This window comes from Camelina sativa, chromosome 11 (assembly GCF_030686135.1).
Source record: "Camelina sativa cultivar CO46 ecotype springtype chromosome 11, ASM3068613v1".
Classification (NCBI taxonomy): domain Eukaryota; kingdom Viridiplantae; phylum Streptophyta; class Magnoliopsida; order Brassicales; family Brassicaceae; genus Camelina; species Camelina sativa.
Window position 1 is genome coordinate 31,854,759 of NC_141890.1, and position 17,187 is coordinate 31,871,945.

Below are 17,187 nucleotides of genomic sequence, written 5' to 3' on the forward strand. Positions count from 1 at the left end.
GAAGAACAGCAAGAAACAGTACAATGTATCTCAAAGATTCCTAAACAGGGTTATAAAAATTGGTGAGTGCATGGTCTGTCACAACTAAGGTACACATATTTTAAGCCCGTTTCACATTTTCACTTGGAAACAAAGACAAGACCATACATGTTTTTGCAATTATACTAGACAAACGGATCTCGTACATAATAATACCCTCCCTATTGCTACTTGTTTGTTCCAGGAGGATCAATCAACTTTATCTTCAACTCAATCTCACCCGATTCAACAGCACACAGCCTCAGCCACACGCTCTGCACCACCTCTCCGTCTATGCAACTGATTGTGCTCTCCCGAGATACGCAGTTCTCTGGATCCGGTAACACCTTCCTAAGCGTTGTCTCACCAGAGGACACGCGGACTATATGTCTTAGTCTGGCAACTGAGATAAGCGGTTGAAGGCTGAGAGAGGCATGGCCCATCTTGTCATCTGCCTTGAACCTATCTTTATCAAACACCTCCTGCACCACCCCACCCCATTTTAACAATCTCAGCATCATCATCATCATCATCATGACGGTCACAAAAAGGAAAGATTCAATATGAAGATTTAGACATACCAATACCAGAACTGCTGCAGGATCTTTCAGTGTGAAGCTCAGTTCCTCATCCCACACTGGATTCAGGCAATTGTTGATCACTTTGGTCTTGGCTGACTGCTTTTCAAGACAGTAAAACATCACATCAAGAGGCACAAAACACACTAGTTCGAATTGCCAAGAACAATAATAACTGACCAGAACTTACCTCATTTCCTAATTTGACTATCACGTAAGGATCACTTGACTTGAAATCTCGGATCACCAGTTTCTTTCCTTGAATAACAGTCACCTGGAGCAGTCCAAGCGGCTCGCCCATCTCAGATTCTACAAACACAAGTTACCAACTTTAGAAACTTGACACACTTGATACTCCTCAGTGAATAACAAAGCTAAAGAAACTGACTTTATGAAAACAAAGACTGAGAGAAAGAGAAGGAATCACGAGCAATCCAAGATTCAAATCACTCGGCTGGGAGCTTCTTGATATACAAAAAAAAAAAAAAAAAAAAAAAACCCAAAAATTCTGGGAAAGTTTACACTTCAATACTTCATCAGGAAACAATAAAGTAGCCCAGAGAGACCAATGATACAAATCTACATACACATCTACTCAGTGAGAAAGATACCTAAATCGCAATCAGAACTTGGTGAGTTGAAACAAAACAGAGAGGACTCTGCAAAGTGCAAATGCTACAAAATCCGACAAAGGAAAAAGAAAAAAAGGCTGATACTTTGTGAGTTGAAACAGAAGCTACTCGAGTCTAATAACAAAACCAAGAAACAAAAATTGAAACCCTAGAGAATGAGTAAAGCAGCGACGAACTGAAAAGGAAGTTTCAATGGCAAACTTTTAAGGGAAAATATTAAGAGACAGCCACGAAACAAAATTAATTTACCAGTTTGGAAACAAATATACAAAATCGTCTTCTTGTGGTTGTTGTGAGAATGAGCAAAACAATAAAAAGCTTTGTAAGAGGAGGGGAGGTCTAAAGCTACGATGATGCAAATTTAATTACTGTATATCACTTTTATTATTAATTGAAAAAATGTTGTTGTCTTAAAAGACTAATAAAAAAAAGTTCAAGATTGCTAAAGAATGTTTGACCAAACAAAGCCTTGAGACAGACCGTAATAGTAAAATTAATCTAAAAACTGATTTTATCGAATGCTCCATTTGATTTTTTAACAACGTGTCTGTAACGGTAATGAGTTATAATTACTGCAAAAAAATTGTAGGTAAACCTAATCCTCGTGTAATAAAATAATTAAATCAAACCTAATCTTTGTGTGTGTGCCCTTTACCAAAACAAAGAAGAAAACTTAAAAAAACTGTTTATATGCTTCAAATCAGAGATGGCCTCTGACACGCTTTGACTCGGTCTAACCTCCAAAACACCTATCCATTTAATTTAAGAGAAATACTTACGTTCAGGTGAACTTTATTGTTCACTTTTTACTTTTCAACCAATTAAAATTTTTTATACGTTATTTTGTTTTAAAAATTAAATTAAAATTAAATTAAAAAGCAATACATATTAAGGAAACAAATTTTGTATAATTTCTTTTAAGGAAAGTTAAATATTGGCTTGGTTTAGATTTTACAATTAGAATGAAATGATGTATCGGTTTGGGTTTACAAATAAGGTGATAAGGGTTTAGATTTTACAATTGAAACAAAATTATATGTCGTTTGGATTTACAAATGAAGTGGTTAGGGTTTAGATTTTACAATTAAAACGAAATTATATGTCGGTTTGGGTTTACAAATGAAGTGGTTAGGGTTTAGATTTTACAATTAAAACAAAATTATATGTCGGTTTGGGTTTACAAATGAGATGGTTAGGGTTTAGATTTTATAAGTAGAACGAAATTATATGTCGGTTTGGGTTTACAAATGAGATGGTTAGAGTTTAGATTTTACAATTAGAAGGAAATTATATGTCGGTTTGGATTTACAAATGAGATGGTTAGGGTTTAGATTTCTCAATTAGAATGAAATTATATATCGGTTTGGGTTTATAAATAAGCGGTTTAAGTTTTTAATTTTATAATAATGTATACAGATTTTGTTTCCTTATTTTATAAGTAAGTGAATAAAAAAGTTCTTAAATGTATTATGAGATGTCATATTCTCATTGGCTAAAATAAGGAGAATTGAACAAAAGGGTTCACCTTAGGAGTGAACCCAAGAATTGTAAAACTAAAACTTAAACCGCTTATATATAAATCTCTCGTCGTTTCGGTTTCGCGATCTTCCTCGACGAGAACACGTTGGATCTCGGCCTCCTAGATTTTTGTGATGATTATCTTCTCTCTCCCGAAATCCAACGATGGAGATGAACGGTTTGGACGATGCAGATTAAAAGAGAGAGATTCGTGGGATTTCGAAAATCGAAGCAATTATGACTTATAAGTCATTAGCTACACGTCTCGTCATAACCGTCCACTCGTCCACTACTTGAAGGTAATATTTTCTTCTCTTTCTCGCTGTTTAAACAACTTCTAGGGTTTTCTTTACTTTCGAATCGTTTCTCCCTTTCACTGCCACTCGAACTTAGTCGACCGTAGTTCTTCTTCTTTTTATTTCTACTCTCATGGCGCAACTCGAGCTCTGGGGAAATCACATTCCCCCGATTACTACAGAGAAACACTTAATCGACTTTCGTCAGAAGCACGGGGTTCCCCAAAGGTAGAGATGATGCTCTCCCTCGGTGATCCATACACTCCGGAAACCGTCCCTCCGGACTATTGCTGCGCATACACGACATACTTCGAGAGATGCAGGCTCGTTTTCCCCATTCCCCGAATCATCTTACAAGTCTTGCAGTGCCTCCGAATGGCGTTTCCCCAGATGTGTCCGAATTTCGTCAGACCCGTAATTGGATTGTATATCCGAGGACGCAAGGAAGGACTCGTCCTCGGTGTAGATGATATCCTACGATTGTGTCACGTTAAACACAACTCGGGATTTCAGAGGACATTCTACATGTCCCGCCGACAGGACCGAGAAATTCTCTAAGCGATTCCCGGGAAAGACGACCGATGGAGGGAGAAATATTTTTACTTCTGGGTCAACGCTGCCTCGGTGGGAGACTTTAATTTCAGTTGACTCCTGACCCAGTGGGCCATATGCGTGGGTCAGAATGACCTCGACACACCTTATAGCTTACCGTTATTGTCTTTGTTTGATGTAGTTAAAGTGCATTCCTTGATTGAATTTCATAGTTAACCCTTTGGTCTTGACTGTTCCAGGTTCTGGAGATCACCCTTTGACACCCGTTGTTGAGAATTTAGCGGGAAGGCTGAGAAACGGTCAGGTAAGGTGGAACACCTTCTTGCGAGCTCGCATAATTACAGCTCTCAACATTCCACTAGTACCAGTCGTCCCTGCTCCGATTCTAAACCCGGACCAACAATGCAACCCGAGGTTCAAAACCTACCCGCGTCACCCCATAGCGAGCACGCCGAACACTCGGTTGCTCCCACAGGTAATATTCATGACCCCCCTTTTCTTTTTTAATGTTTTTTTTAAAGAAACAAAATGAACCCTTGTTTTGCTAGTCTTTTAAGTAATTTTCCGTGTTATTTATTGACAGTTGATCCGGCCCGACGTCGTCAGACCAGCTCCTCATCCACTTCTACCCCTATGTTCGTCATGGTGAGAAAACCTACGCTTCACGAACTCCGTGAGCAGACCCCATCCTCGCGTCGCGTGCGAGCCGGAGACGTTGATGCAGCTCTGACTTCCGCTCGCCGAGCTGTTCAAGCAATGCCTGCCCTTGGAAAAAGCGAGGAAGTTGACCAGGCGCGTGTGGTCCCTGTCGTGCCCTCCGGTCAAGGCCGAGAGGTAATGCTCGTGAGCTCTCAGTCCACGCACAATGAGCTGTCGCCTCCGCAAAAGAAGGCTCGTCCGAATGAGGAAAAGAGTCGCAGAAACCGAGGGGACCAGCGCCGCGACAGCCGTTCAGCTAAGCAACGACCCGATGTACCCGTCGAGGATCAAGTTCCTTCCGGAAACGGGTCTTCCAACCGACCGTTCCACTGGAAGTTTGCCCATTCTTGTGACTCACCAGCCGAGGAGGATCACCTCGGGATGGCGACACTGTTCAGGCATATGAAGACCGCTCGGTGCCAGGTCCCGCTGGTCAAGGACCTCGCGGAACGTGAAGCCTCCATAGAGGCGATGGCGGCGAATGCTATGGTAAGAATTCACAACTCGAACTTGGTTATTATGTTTTTAGTTCGACTAAACGAATACTCTCCCTCGCGGAAGTTCATTTCTTTTGTGACCGCCATTCGCAGTCCATCGCCAGTCAGAACAAGTTGGTCGCCCTCTACGAGAGGCGAGTAAAAGATGTTCCCTGAAACATATCTTTTGTGTGTGTGTAGACCTATGAATGGATGTATGATGAACAAACAAACAAACTTAGGCTAGGATGATCAGATGCAGTGCAAGGTGTTTCAATACCCTTATGATGTTGTAACATAAAGGATATCAATCCATAAAGTGTGAGATGTGCATGCAATCAGAATATGAACAGTAATCCAATTCAAGCCAAGTATGAAAGTGGTTTTATTAAAACAGTTTGATGAAAGTAATGAAAATGCAGAAAGTAAAGATGCAGAAAGGAAAATGCTTGAAATAGAGGTTGAATGCAAGTAAGCAATGCTGAAATTAAACTAACAGAAGTAAAAGCACTAAATAAAACAGTAAAAGTGCAGAATTGAAATAGAACAGAAAATAAAGGAACAACCCGAAGGTGCTCGATCAAGCACTCGACCATGTGACTGGTCGAGTGACTAGGTCGAGTGGGTTTTGACGAAGAACAAATGCAATCTTGACAAACTTAAACTGAAACAAATGCAATGAAACAGGATAATATGCGATAAGTAAACAATCAAATTGTAAAGAAGGCTTCCAGAGATGGATTCATGGGCTAGTGTTCAGGTTGTGGCTATCTAAACTGGTCAACAAACCTCAATCAAACATGAGCTATCTCTAGACAATGATCTTAGTGACTCACTAATCCACTCTCATGACAGAAGTGATCAAGTTACAGTAACATCCTAATCCAACTCTCATTGGTGAAACCATACTGAACAGGCCTTAAACACCATACCATTATTTGTCAAAGACCACCTTGTACAACCAATCTCTTGGGACAAGCATGATAATCTCCAGTATTGGCTTTATCTAACAACCTAGACATTGGTGTGATGCTAGGAAGCTTAAGATCTGCTCTTACCCTCTCAGATATAAAAACAGCTTAGAGCACACCCAACCCAGAAGAGATATTTAAACAAGCAAGCTTGACCATTCCAGACTACCACAGCCCTAAACCAGCCTAATCCATCTCCAGAATCCTAAATCACTACTCAGATGCACAAATCATGATGATGATGAACATAAACCCAGAAAATGATGAAACTAACATGATAAGCAAGATGAAATGATGAACAACAACTTAATATAAAGAAGCAAGCTCAGATTCTCAATACACTGAAAGTTATGGAACTTACAAAGTACATAAATCTGAGAGAAAACAGTAAATAAAAGGTGCAAAGCAATAAATAAATCCTAAAAACCCTTAAGGGGTAAGAACTAGGTTTTTTTTGGTGGCTACAGAGACTTTTTTTGGCTAAAAAGAGGACATTTTTGCGGCCATGGGGTACAAAGAGTATATATAGAGGGGGAAGGAAGCCCTGATTTGGCTACCAGACAAAATAGCAAGGCAGCTCGATGTACTCGACCAGATGTGGTCGAGTGGCCTTGGTCGAGTGGGTTTCCTTCTGCTTCCCACCGGTCGAGTCTTGAGTTCCACACGGTCGAGTGCTTCCCATCCAAACGGTCGAGTGCTTCAGAATCAGATGGTCGAGTGCTTCATGTGTTGTTGGTTTTCTCCTTGATTCATCTCCTATTCACTCCATTGATTTCACTCTCCTTATCCCAGATATTATTTCCATGTTTCTTGAGTCCAATTCACCTGTTCAAACAAGGAATAATGCAAATGCAATGCTGATCCTACTCTAATGCACAAACAGTCCTTAAACTATATAAAAGTGACAAGATAGGCTGATAAAACATGTAAAAGATGTAAATAAACAGGGGTTGAACAAGGTAAAATATATACATATCAACTTCCCCAAACTTAGTCTTTGCTTGCCCTTAAGCAAACAAGACACAAGAAGGAAGAGAGGTTTGAAAGTGGGATCTCATAACCTTAAACATGCAGATAGACTAGCTAGAATCAATGTCCAAGTTACTAGTACTATGATGCAAGGTGAATGAGCTATACTTAAAGATTTTAGACAAGCCTTTCACAACCTTAACTGATTCAAGCCTTAGACTTCCACATGCATTCAAATCAGTCATTTCCTTTAATATTCATTAAGCAAGAACATGAATCAGATTATGCAATGTTTAAACTCATTTGGCTTGGTAATAAGGGTTAGAGACAAAAATGGTCTCTCTTTTGAGTGGGGCTTATCAAACACAAGGGTTCTCTCACAAAAAGTGGATTGAGCTTTAGCAGAATGTTAAAGGTAAGATCACTTAGACACATACAAGAACAGAACCTTGTCTACCCAACGGTACCCAAAGTGTTTGTTCCTAATCATTCTAACCCCATAATGTCCTAATTCTACCCTTAAGCTTCATCTTTTCTCTTTTGCCCTTTTCTCTTTTCTGTTGTTTCAGTCCTAGGAGGGGTTTCTTACTGATTTCTCTAGTGGAATGGAGGGTTCTTTCTTAAATGATAAGGTTTTCTTTCTTACTTGTTTTCCAAGTCATAAAGCTTTTTTACTAGACTCTTCTTTTCTTTCTTTCTTTTCTTTGACCATAACCTTATTTGAAACTTTTCTTTGACCAGAAGAAAGGAGGAAGGCAACTGATCCCGCTTATCGTTTTGTTTTTTCTTTTTCTTTTTGGTTTTAAGAACTTCGTTATGTTTACCTGGGAGGGTTTTAATCCTTGGACCTAACTTTTCTTCCCTCGAAAGGCTTTTAAATCCTTTTTTTTTAATTTACTTTGCACTCGTAAGTCCTCCTTTCTTATTTTAAGTAGGGAATGCTTCCTTGTCTGTTCGTTTGAACGCAGGAAGAAACATAGATGAGAAGTTTATAGTTGGCAAGTTTCGGGAACGATACAATGAATAGACTATGCGGCATCCGCTTGCTTCAACCAGATTGTGTTATGTTGACTAATGAAATATGAACAGAGAGCAAGGTGATTTGGGGTTGATTAGCGAGATTATGTTTAATCCGCATGGGACGCCCGAGGGCTACTTTACTTTACCTTGTGTGATTGAGGAGAGCGATCGAAGTTGAGACAATGCAACTGTTATTGATGTAGGATGAGTTGTGATGAGAAACTCGTAATTTATTGAAGGCAGCTGGGTACCGTTTTGATAGAAGATATTTAAAGAGGTGGTTGCACTCAGAAAATTGAGTTACCTATGTACCCCGTAAAGGGATCAAACCAGTCGTAGTTCGGTTATTGTTAATACTTACTGGAAGTATTTCTTTAGATTCATGACGTTCCAGGGTTGAAGCTTGGCCTTTCCATTACTCTCGTCTATGAGGTGGTACTTGCCTTTGCGAACGATCTCGGTGATCCGATAGGGACCTTCCCATTTCATTCCCATTTTCCCGGCGTTCTTCTCTTTCTTGTGTTCGAAGACTTTGCGGAGTACACGTTCTCCGACAACGAAGCTCCGGGGTTGGACCTTGAGTTATAGAAGCGGGCTATAGTGTTCTCGTAATTTTGAGCTCGCACAAGGGCTTGCTCTCCTTTTTCATCGATAACGGTAAGGTCATCCATTAACACCTTGTTGTTCACACCCTCGTTCTCGAGGAGACAACTCGGCGGATGCTGCCTACGGAGATTTCCGCCGGTGCAATGGCTTCGATCCCATAGGCTAGGGAGAAAGTGGTTTCTCCCGTGCTACCGCGTGGGGTAGTGTTTATTGACACCAAGGGGAGTGTCGATCGACACCAACAATTTCCGGTTCGACCAGTTTGTTTTAAATTGTCGAATTAGAGTTATTTGGTTCAAGTGGAATCCCAAACCGGGTTATATAAGTGAGAAGTCGATCTGAGGGTTTTGGGAAAGCCACTTTTTGTCGTTCCAGAGATAAAGGAGAAAAGAGAGTGTTCTTGAGAGATTTTAGAGTTTCTTGGCTTGTTTTGTGAGATATGTTCCTTTGTAGTGGAGATCTGGTGCCATGAACGAAAGAGAAGCTTTCTAAGGGGTTGGACTCGTCGGTTTTGGTCAAAAATTTCTTGCAAAAGAGGTGAGTGCATGACCATGGCTAATCTAAGCCTGAGATTTCCTTTGTTTTGCTTGTTTTATATTGTTTGTGATGTTTTCTTGCTTGTTATGGTTGTTGCATGGTTCCTACGGTTTCTTGTGGATGTTGGTCGAGTTTTGGACGGTTTGGAGATGGAGAGAAGCGGTTTTTCGACTCTCGGCTTCAAGCAGATCGCGTCTGCGGAGTCGGGGTCGATCGACACCAGGTGGGTGTCGGGTGACACCAAGGGGTTAAAGGTGCGGAGACTAGGCAAGTGTCGGTATTAGGGTTTCCGGGTCGAGGAGGGGTGTTAGTCGACACTGAGGAGCAGTGTTGGTCGACAACAAGGAGCAATATTGATCGACACTAAGAGGCAGTGTCGGTTGACACTAAGAGGCAGTGTAGGTCGACACCAACCCTTTCAGCAGGTGGCTGATATTTGTTTCCCTGGTTTGTTCGTGTTTGTTTGTTGCTTGTTTAACATTGGATTCTCAGTTGCTTGAGTGTATAGCCCTGTAGATGGGAGGATTATCTAACTGAGTATTAATGAAAATACTCATGCATCTTAATTTGTGTTTGTGGTGCAAGTAAAGGCAAAGTATGATCGTGGAATCAAGGCGATGAAGAGGAAAATGTTCTAGAGGCTTGGTTGTTTATTCTACGATGTTGTTAGTTTGTTAGAATGGAATGTATTACTGTTTTTCTTGCAGCAATCTCACATATATATATGTAAATGTGAAACAGAGCAATCACATTATTAGTCTAAAGGTTGTTTACAAGAGACAAAAGCTAGCTTTTAACAATCATTACTGCATTACATCAGCTTTGAAGAAAAGTGGAGATATAGTATCATATTCAGCAACATAATCTTATATAATAAAGAAGAGTTCATTATAAAATTTTATTCTAGAACTTGACACCCGTCACCTAAAAAGTTATTATCTGTAAAAAGAAAACAACTTGAATCAAAGTAATATATTATAAGATGTTCAATTTTTCTTCTAATTTTTAATCAGAATTTCCAAAAATAATTTTCTGTTTTATTTCTTCACTTTGATAAAAATAATTCACATAATATGATTATTAATTTATTTTGTAATTTCATTCTAATTATAGTAAACTAAAGTATATTTTAATATAGAGTTTATTCCAAAATTTTCTTCTAGAACTTGACACGTGTCATCTAAAGAGTTAACATATGTAACAAAACAACTTGAATCAATGTAATATATTATAAGATGTTCAATTTTTCTTCTTACATTTTAACCATAATTTCCAATAATAATTTTCAGTTTTATTTCTTCACTTTAATAAAAATAATTCACATAATATAATTATTAATTTGATTTGTACTGTACATACAAAATATATGTATGTACATATATGTATGTATACAAAATAGATACGGTTGGAATCTCGGACCATAGGCTTATGAAGATTGATTTGGTTATATAGTCAACAGACGACGATTAGATAGAATATACTAATATTGGGCCAATGTATGATGACCCAGTAAGACCCATGTAAAAAGCGAAAACCCAAAATGAGAAACAAAAAAAAAAAAATGTTGGATTTTGGAAGTCAAGAGGAGTGACTTGTGCCCTCTCTTTCAATTCTCTTAGTAATTTATACCTATGTTTGCTGAAAAATCCTATGTATTGCTTACTTTTATAATTTAAAGACCTTTTATCTACTATGTTTTTGGACCTTTTTGTTGTTGTGTATGATACACATTCTGCAAAAATATTTTCAGCTTTGATTAATGTAGAGATAACCGTTAGACAATTAAAAAAAGCTGAGAAAAGCAAAAAAAAAAATCAGCGGTGATTAATGTAGAGACAACCGTTAACGATCGAATGTGAAATAAAAACTTGAAAAAAAAAATTTGATACTGAATTCCATTAGCTTGTTCAACCTGCACAAAAGAATACATGTGAAATATGTATGTAGATTTAAATTAATGTTAACATTAAATGATTTAAGAAGAAATAAAGTGCACTACCAAAATACAATATAAGTAAAGTTTTGGTCAATCATATTGCCAAAATGTTACTAGCAGAGTTGGTAATTTTGCTTTGTGAAAAAGCGACACTGCTTCGGTTCAACTCCCTTTAGGAAACAACGACGTTTCACCATTGTAAAAACCAAAAACCCTAAAACAATAACGTTAGACAATAAAAAAGGTTGAGAAAAGCAAAAAAATAATCAGCAGTGACTAATGTACAATTAACCGTTGACGATCGAATGTGGAAAAAAAAACTTGATACTGAAATTCCCAAGCTTGTCTTAGGCTATAGGCAACATAGGCATTTGCCATGGTCCAAATAAATTTTAAAAAAATTTCTCAAGAGAAAAGAGTCAATTTTTACAAAAATAAAAAAAAAATTAGTAAAAAACTTTCATTGTTATTTGGTTTTCCAAGGGCCCTCATATCTAATGAGATGGCACTCGAACTTCCATTAGCGTGTTTAACCTGCACAAACGAATACATGTGAAATATGTCTGTATATTTAAATTAATGTTTAAATGATTTAAAAAAAAACAAAGTTCACAAAACAGGTACATAAGACTACCAAAATAGGATATAAATAACATTTGGTCGATTACTTTGTCAAAAGCGTGACTAGCAGAGTTGGTAATTTTTCTTTGTGCAAGAGGTGACACTTCTGCGGTTCGACTCCGTTCAATGTCATTTTGTGAGGCTTTTTTTTAAGCATATATTTAGTAAACGACGACGTTTTAGTGTAAAAACCGAAAACCCTAAATGAGAAAAAAAGAGAAAGCATATATATATATATAAACTCATCCGCATCTCGGTCTGCTCTAACGCCTCCTTGCGCACCTCTTTTGCCTCTCATCTTTGTCAAAAGGTTAGTAGTGTCCGTATCGATTGGTTTTAGCAATTCTTGTGATGTATATAGATAGATGACCAGGTCTTGCTGTTGATTCATTTCTGATTGCTGCTGCTGTTTGATTTTATTATAATTCTGGATTTTTATCTTTTTTGGTTACGATTTGTGATTGATTTTGTTTGTTTCATTCATGGTTTCAGGGATAGTGAAAAAAAAAACAAAAAATGTCGACAGTGGGAGAGCTTGCTTGCAGCTACGCTGTGATGATCCTCGAAGACGAGGGTATTGCCATCACGGTATATATTTTCATTCTACTTTATTTTGCTCCATTTTATTATAAACTATGGGGGTTTAGGTTGGTCACATTGCATCGGTAATGAAATTTTGGCACTTTTTTAGTTGTTAGTAAGTATTTAGGGATTTTAGGATTGGTGGACTTTGCAGTCATGAATAGAACTAAGTGCTTTTGTCTCTTTTTATGTGTTTGCGGTAATGAAATTTCTGTTTGTTTATATATATTTATCCTTTGAATTTGTTAGGCCGACAAAATCGCCACTTTGGTCAAGTCTGCTGGTGTCGATGTCGAGTCTTACTGGCCAATGCTATTCGCTAAGATGGCTGAGAAACGTAATGTTACTGATCTCATCATGAACGTTGGTGCTGGTGGTGGGGGCGGTGCTCCCGTTGCAGCTGCTGCTCCTGCTGCTGGCGGCGGTGCTGCTGCTGCTGCTGCTCCTGCCGCTCAGGAGAAGAAGAAGGTAATATGAAGTGCCAAACTTGTTTTTGCTTAACATAGTATCTTCTATCTATTAAGCTCAATCTGATTTTTTTTTGTAAATTTATTGCTGCAGGAGGAACCAGCAGAAGAGAGTGATGAAGATTTGGGTTTTGGCTTATTCGATTAAGAAGCACATTTTGCTTGTTTTTCTTCTTCCTAGTTGGTTTTTTTCGTATCGAGCTATTACTTTTGTGTCTGCCTAAAGAACTATTAGTTGTCTTTTTGAACCCATATGTTGTATGACTCAAGTTTCCGGGCAAACCCATTGGCTCGGTCTTTTGTTAGAATTGATTTTGTTTATTTTTCTTTGAGTCCATTCGAGAGAGATATAGAAATGAATGCCAATCCATAAAAGCAAAATAACCGGTATGTAGTTAAATTAGCTTTTTTCTAGATAAAATCACTATTTGAAGCTTTTAAAATATGGGAAAAATGTCAAAAAAATACCCAACTTTCAAATTTGGGACAAATAAATCCCGAACTTTCAAAATGTCATTTTAGTCACCAAGTTTAGGCTGACTTTTATATAAAATAGCAAATTTTGATTGACCATGTTGATTTAGGCATCACGTTAACTCTCTGTTAATTCTCGACGACGGGGTTAATTGCCCGTTAGTTCCAACCGTTTAGAGAAAACGACATCGCTTGATTATTTGTAATATGACGTCGTTTTACAAACTGAAGAAACAAAAACCCTCAAATCGATTTCTAGGTTTACAATTCCCAAATCGATTTCAAAAAACAGTTTGTGAAATCTCTCTCTGTTCCGATGAGCTCGAGCTCTATCACATCATGCAGCGTTGGTGAGCGTGGTATACCTTCGAAGTGCATTTGTGGCTTAGGGGTCACGACTTCTACATCTAAAACGCAAGAAAACCCGGGAAGTCCTTTCTTTCGTTGTGCAAGCAAGCAGGATGTCAACTCATGCACAAGCAAAAAAGACGTAAGTGTTTTAAATCCTCTTGCATAGGTAATAAAATCAGTAGAAGCTAACTATGTGTCATTTTTTCGGACATTAGAGTCATTTGTTTAAGTGGGTTGAAGATGCCGTGTTTGAAGAAGTAGAAGATGCTTTACCAAGACTAGCCATTATTGCAGAGGAGATAAGCAAAACCAAAGCAGAGGTCAATGAGTTAAACGCTGTGATGAAAGAATTGAAGGAAGAAGCAAATTTCAGCAAAAAGGAACTCCAAAAGTGTAAATTGTGCTTGAAAGTCTGTTTTGTGTGGTTTTGTGTTATCACCATTGTATTGGGTTATGTATTGTTTAGGGAAGGTGATAAGAAGAAACTGATGTTAGGTTATTGAAGAATGTAAACCTTATGTTTTGTGTTGTAAACCTTTGTCTGAATGCCTATTTTGAAACATGTCTTATGATATAAATCATGGAATACGAAGACAAAAAAAAACAGCACACATGTTTTGGACAAAAAAACCCGAGAAACATTCCAAATCCGAGCAACATTCAAACTGGTTCTAAGACAAGTGAACAATCCAAAAACAAACAAACTAGTTCTGTGAACTTCCTCCCTGTGAACAGTGAAACCATGGTTCCCAGCCTCCTCTCTGTGAACTTCCTCCTTGTGATCCTCCTATATGAGAACTTCCTCTTTGTGCTCCTCCAAGATGGGATCTTCCTCTTTGTGCTCCTCCTAGATGTGATCGTCCTCTTTGTGATCCTCCTAGATGAGACCGTCCTCTTTGAGATGTTTGGGAAGCTCCCTGAGATGGTTGAGAAGCTCTCTGAGATGGTTGAGAAGCTCTCTGAGGTGGTTGAGAAGCTCCTTGAGGCGGTTGAGAATCTCCTTGAGGCGGTTGAGAAGCTCCCTGAGATGTTTCTCCTTGCAATGGTTGTCCTTGTCCAAACAATATAACCCTCGGCTCCTGATTTCAATCAAAATATCAGGTTTCATTCAATCAAAATAATTTGAAAGACTCAATGGATAATCTTACCTGAACTTTTCTTGGTCGACCCCCTCTTCTTCTTGGTGGAGTTGCAACTCTCTGATTCATACATGCTTGTTTGTTGTGTCCTTCTTGCTTGCAATTAGAACATGTCATGACTCGATTCACGTGTGATAACTTGGTAGCAGACTCAAACTGTGATTTCCTCCTATCATGATTACTTGGCCGCCCAGGATTGCCCCTTCGCCATGGAGGTGGCAACACTCCTAGTCTATTCACTCTTGGCCACAAAAGCTTGCCTTGAACAGGCGCAATACCATCAGCATAAGTTAACTGCCACATTCTAGTTGTGTACCACTCAAAAACATAGTCTTCCACCTTCTCTTTCTTTCCTATGATGACAGATGCTGCATGAACACATGGTATACCAGTCATCTGCCATTTCCTGCAGCCACATGTCTGATCATTCATATCAACACAGACTTTGACATCACCACATCGTATCTCATGTTTATTATGCCTTGCCATCCACCTTTCACAGAACTGCGATCCAGCAATCATCTTCTCAATCTCAGCATGAGCTCTCTTTGTGAATCTAGTCTTGAACCTACCAGCAATGAAATACCTCTTCTCATTACATACCATACATTGTCTTCTAATATCTTCTAACATGTCTAGCAAAGGCTTCCGTCTGGCCTGGCGGATGGTTCTATTGAAAGACTCGGAGAGGTTGTTTAAGTTGTCATTGCAGCAGCTTCCAATCCTGAAAAATGCTCTAGACCATGTTCTCGGGTTAGTTTTCAGTAGCGAATCATAAGCACTTGGATTGTAACTCCTCAATGCTTCCATATGACCACCAAATTCCCAAACTGTGTAACTTCTAGCAATTTTCCAGAATAGTCGTTGTAGCTCCATGTCATGACTATTTCTCTTCCAATTGTCCATGATGTGCCTAGCACATTGCCTATGCTCAGCTTGTGGAATGATTTCGTGAATTGCTTTAACTAATCCCTGAAAATGTGAAAAATGTAAACAATTAGATGATTTGAGACAAGAACCATGATACTATTTGAAACATACAAATAAACCTTTAACTAACCGATTGTTTGTCTGATATGATTGCTATGTTTTTGCCATCTTGAAGATCCAGCTTTGCAGAGAGCTGCCTAAGAAACCAGTCCCAATTATCATCATTCTCAATCTCAACTACAGCCCATGCAATAGGAACTATTCTATTATCACCATCTCTCCCAACAGCAGCTAAAAGCTGACCCTTTACATCCCATTTCAGAAAGGCACCATCTATACCTATGATAGGCCTACATGTATTCTTCCAAGCATCTCTCTGTGAATTAAAGCAAATAAATAGTCGATAAAACCTTTGTCAGCTGCCAATGGCTGGACCATGAATAGTCTCGATCTCAAATGTTGTCCCTGGATTGGATCGAAAGATCTCAGCTTGATAATCCCATATACGTGCAAAGTGTTCTTCATGAGTGACTTTTCTTTCTTTCATAATTCTTGTCTTCGCCTTTGAACATTGATCTTCAGTGACTTCAAAGTTGTACTCTCTCTTGATCTCTACAACCATCTGTTGTTTAGTAATTTTAGGATCCTTTCTCAGTCTTTCTCTATACAACCAAGCAATTGTCGTAGTCTTCAACATCTTGGAGAATCCGGACCTCACACATGCATGCTCATCATCGTAGATCTTTACTTGCATCTTATGCTTCTTCTTATCATAAGAAGCATAGCATTTCCATGGACACTTTACATCAGTCGCAGAACACTTAGCACCTATCTTCAAACTCTGAGATCTATAAAGCTTAACATCATATCTAGTCTTGAGGGAGTACCTTAGCACACCTATCTTGAACTCTTCTGGGCCATTGAACGTTTTTCCCAAGTTCAATATCTCTTCGGGATCTTCAACTTGGGGAGCATCACCTTCATCGTCAAATTCTTCATCATTGTCACTGTGTGAAAGAGGATCAGGAATCCTCTCTTCATCCCATATATCATCTCCACTATCTGCATCACTCTCGTCTCTCTTGTCATCCCTCGCACCTGGTCCAAACTCGGCTTCAAAATCTTCACAATTTTCCTCCTCTACACCTATACCTCCTTCATCATTATCTTCCACTCCACCTCCATCTACATCTAGAACAGCCACTCCACCTCCATCTACAGTTGGAACAGCTACAATGCTCCATTCTTGGTCTACACGAACTTCTTCATGATTACCTTCGTTAGCATACCTAACCTCATCAAGGTCGTCATCACCAACAACCTCAATATCCTCTTCGATATCTTCACCAGTCTTCTTCCTCTTTCGTTTACGTTTGGGTTGAGGAACCACATCAGTGTGTGGTAACGCCTCAGTCTCGGTTGGGATTTGATCTTCCTCAGTATCTGATTGGATCTCCACCATCTCGGGTTCATGTCTGCTACTTTCAACTTCTTTTTTTGCCGTCGCCTTCTTCAGTCGAGGCGACCGTCGATTCGGAAGCCGCGTTCCTCCTCCACGGGTCCGCGCCATGACAACAATTCCACAAAAATTTGAAAGAATTTTGAGATTATTTTCTAGGGTTTTTTGAAATCGATTTGGGAATTGTAAACCTAGAAATCGATTTGGGGGTTTTTGTTTCTTCAGTTTGTAAAACGACGTCGTATTACAAATAATCAAGCGATGTCGTTTTCTCTAAACGGTAGGAACTAACGGGCAATTAACCCCGTTGTCGAGAATTAACAGAGAGTTAATGTGATGCCTAAATCAACATGGTC

General features: G+C 38.9%; 3 protein-coding genes and 1 pseudogene across 8 annotated transcripts; 2 read left to right on the forward strand and 2 right to left on the reverse strand.

Annotated features, from left to right (window-relative positions):
- Window positions 1-4: 4 nt before the first annotated feature.
- Window positions 5-1,621, reverse strand: LOC104724591 (protein C2-DOMAIN ABA-RELATED 11). Of its 6 annotated transcripts, none has more exons than XM_087474398.1 (5): window positions 1,478-1,617; window positions 1,208-1,271; window positions 787-905; window positions 600-695; window positions 5-500 (listed from the first exon to the last, which is right to left on the reverse strand). In XM_087474398.1, exons 3-5 carry the CDS (start codon window positions 895-897, stop codon window positions 207-209), a joined length of 501 nt encoding a protein of 166 aa, XP_087330524.1. In that variant the 5' UTR covers window positions 898-905; window positions 1,208-1,271; window positions 1,478-1,617; the 3' UTR covers window positions 5-206. The 6 variants fall into 6 exon arrangements, with proteins under 6 accessions (XP_087330524.1, XP_010441412.1, XP_010441414.1 ...); XM_010443110.3 differs by having other exon boundaries at window positions 600-698; window positions 1,478-1,582; XM_010443112.3 differs by lacking the exon at window positions 1,208-1,271 and having other exon boundaries at window positions 1,478-1,621.
- A 10,001-nt stretch (window positions 1,622-11,622) lies between these two features.
- LOC104724593 (large ribosomal subunit protein P1y) lies at window positions 11,623-12,803 on the forward strand. The gene is made up of 4 exons (XM_010443115.3): window positions 11,623-11,739; window positions 11,922-12,017; window positions 12,261-12,479; window positions 12,573-12,803. Exons 2-4 carry the CDS (start codon window positions 11,946-11,948, stop codon window positions 12,624-12,626), a joined length of 345 nt encoding a protein of 114 aa, XP_010441417.1. The 5' UTR covers window positions 11,623-11,739; window positions 11,922-11,945; the 3' UTR covers window positions 12,627-12,803.
- Window positions 12,804-13,268: 465 nt separating this feature from the next.
- On the forward strand, window positions 13,269-13,806 carry LOC109127373 (uncharacterized protein At1g43920, Chloroplastic-like). Its single transcript, XM_019231996.2, has 2 exons — window positions 13,269-13,442; window positions 13,519-13,806. The coding sequence occupies exons 1-2, from the start codon at window positions 13,269-13,271 to the stop codon at window positions 13,804-13,806; spliced, it is 462 nt and encodes a 153-aa protein (XP_019087541.2).
- A 201-nt stretch (window positions 13,807-14,007) lies between these two features.
- On the reverse strand, window positions 14,008-16,942 carry LOC104728487 (uncharacterized; annotated as a pseudogene).
- Between the last annotated feature and the right edge of the window lie 245 nt (window positions 16,943-17,187).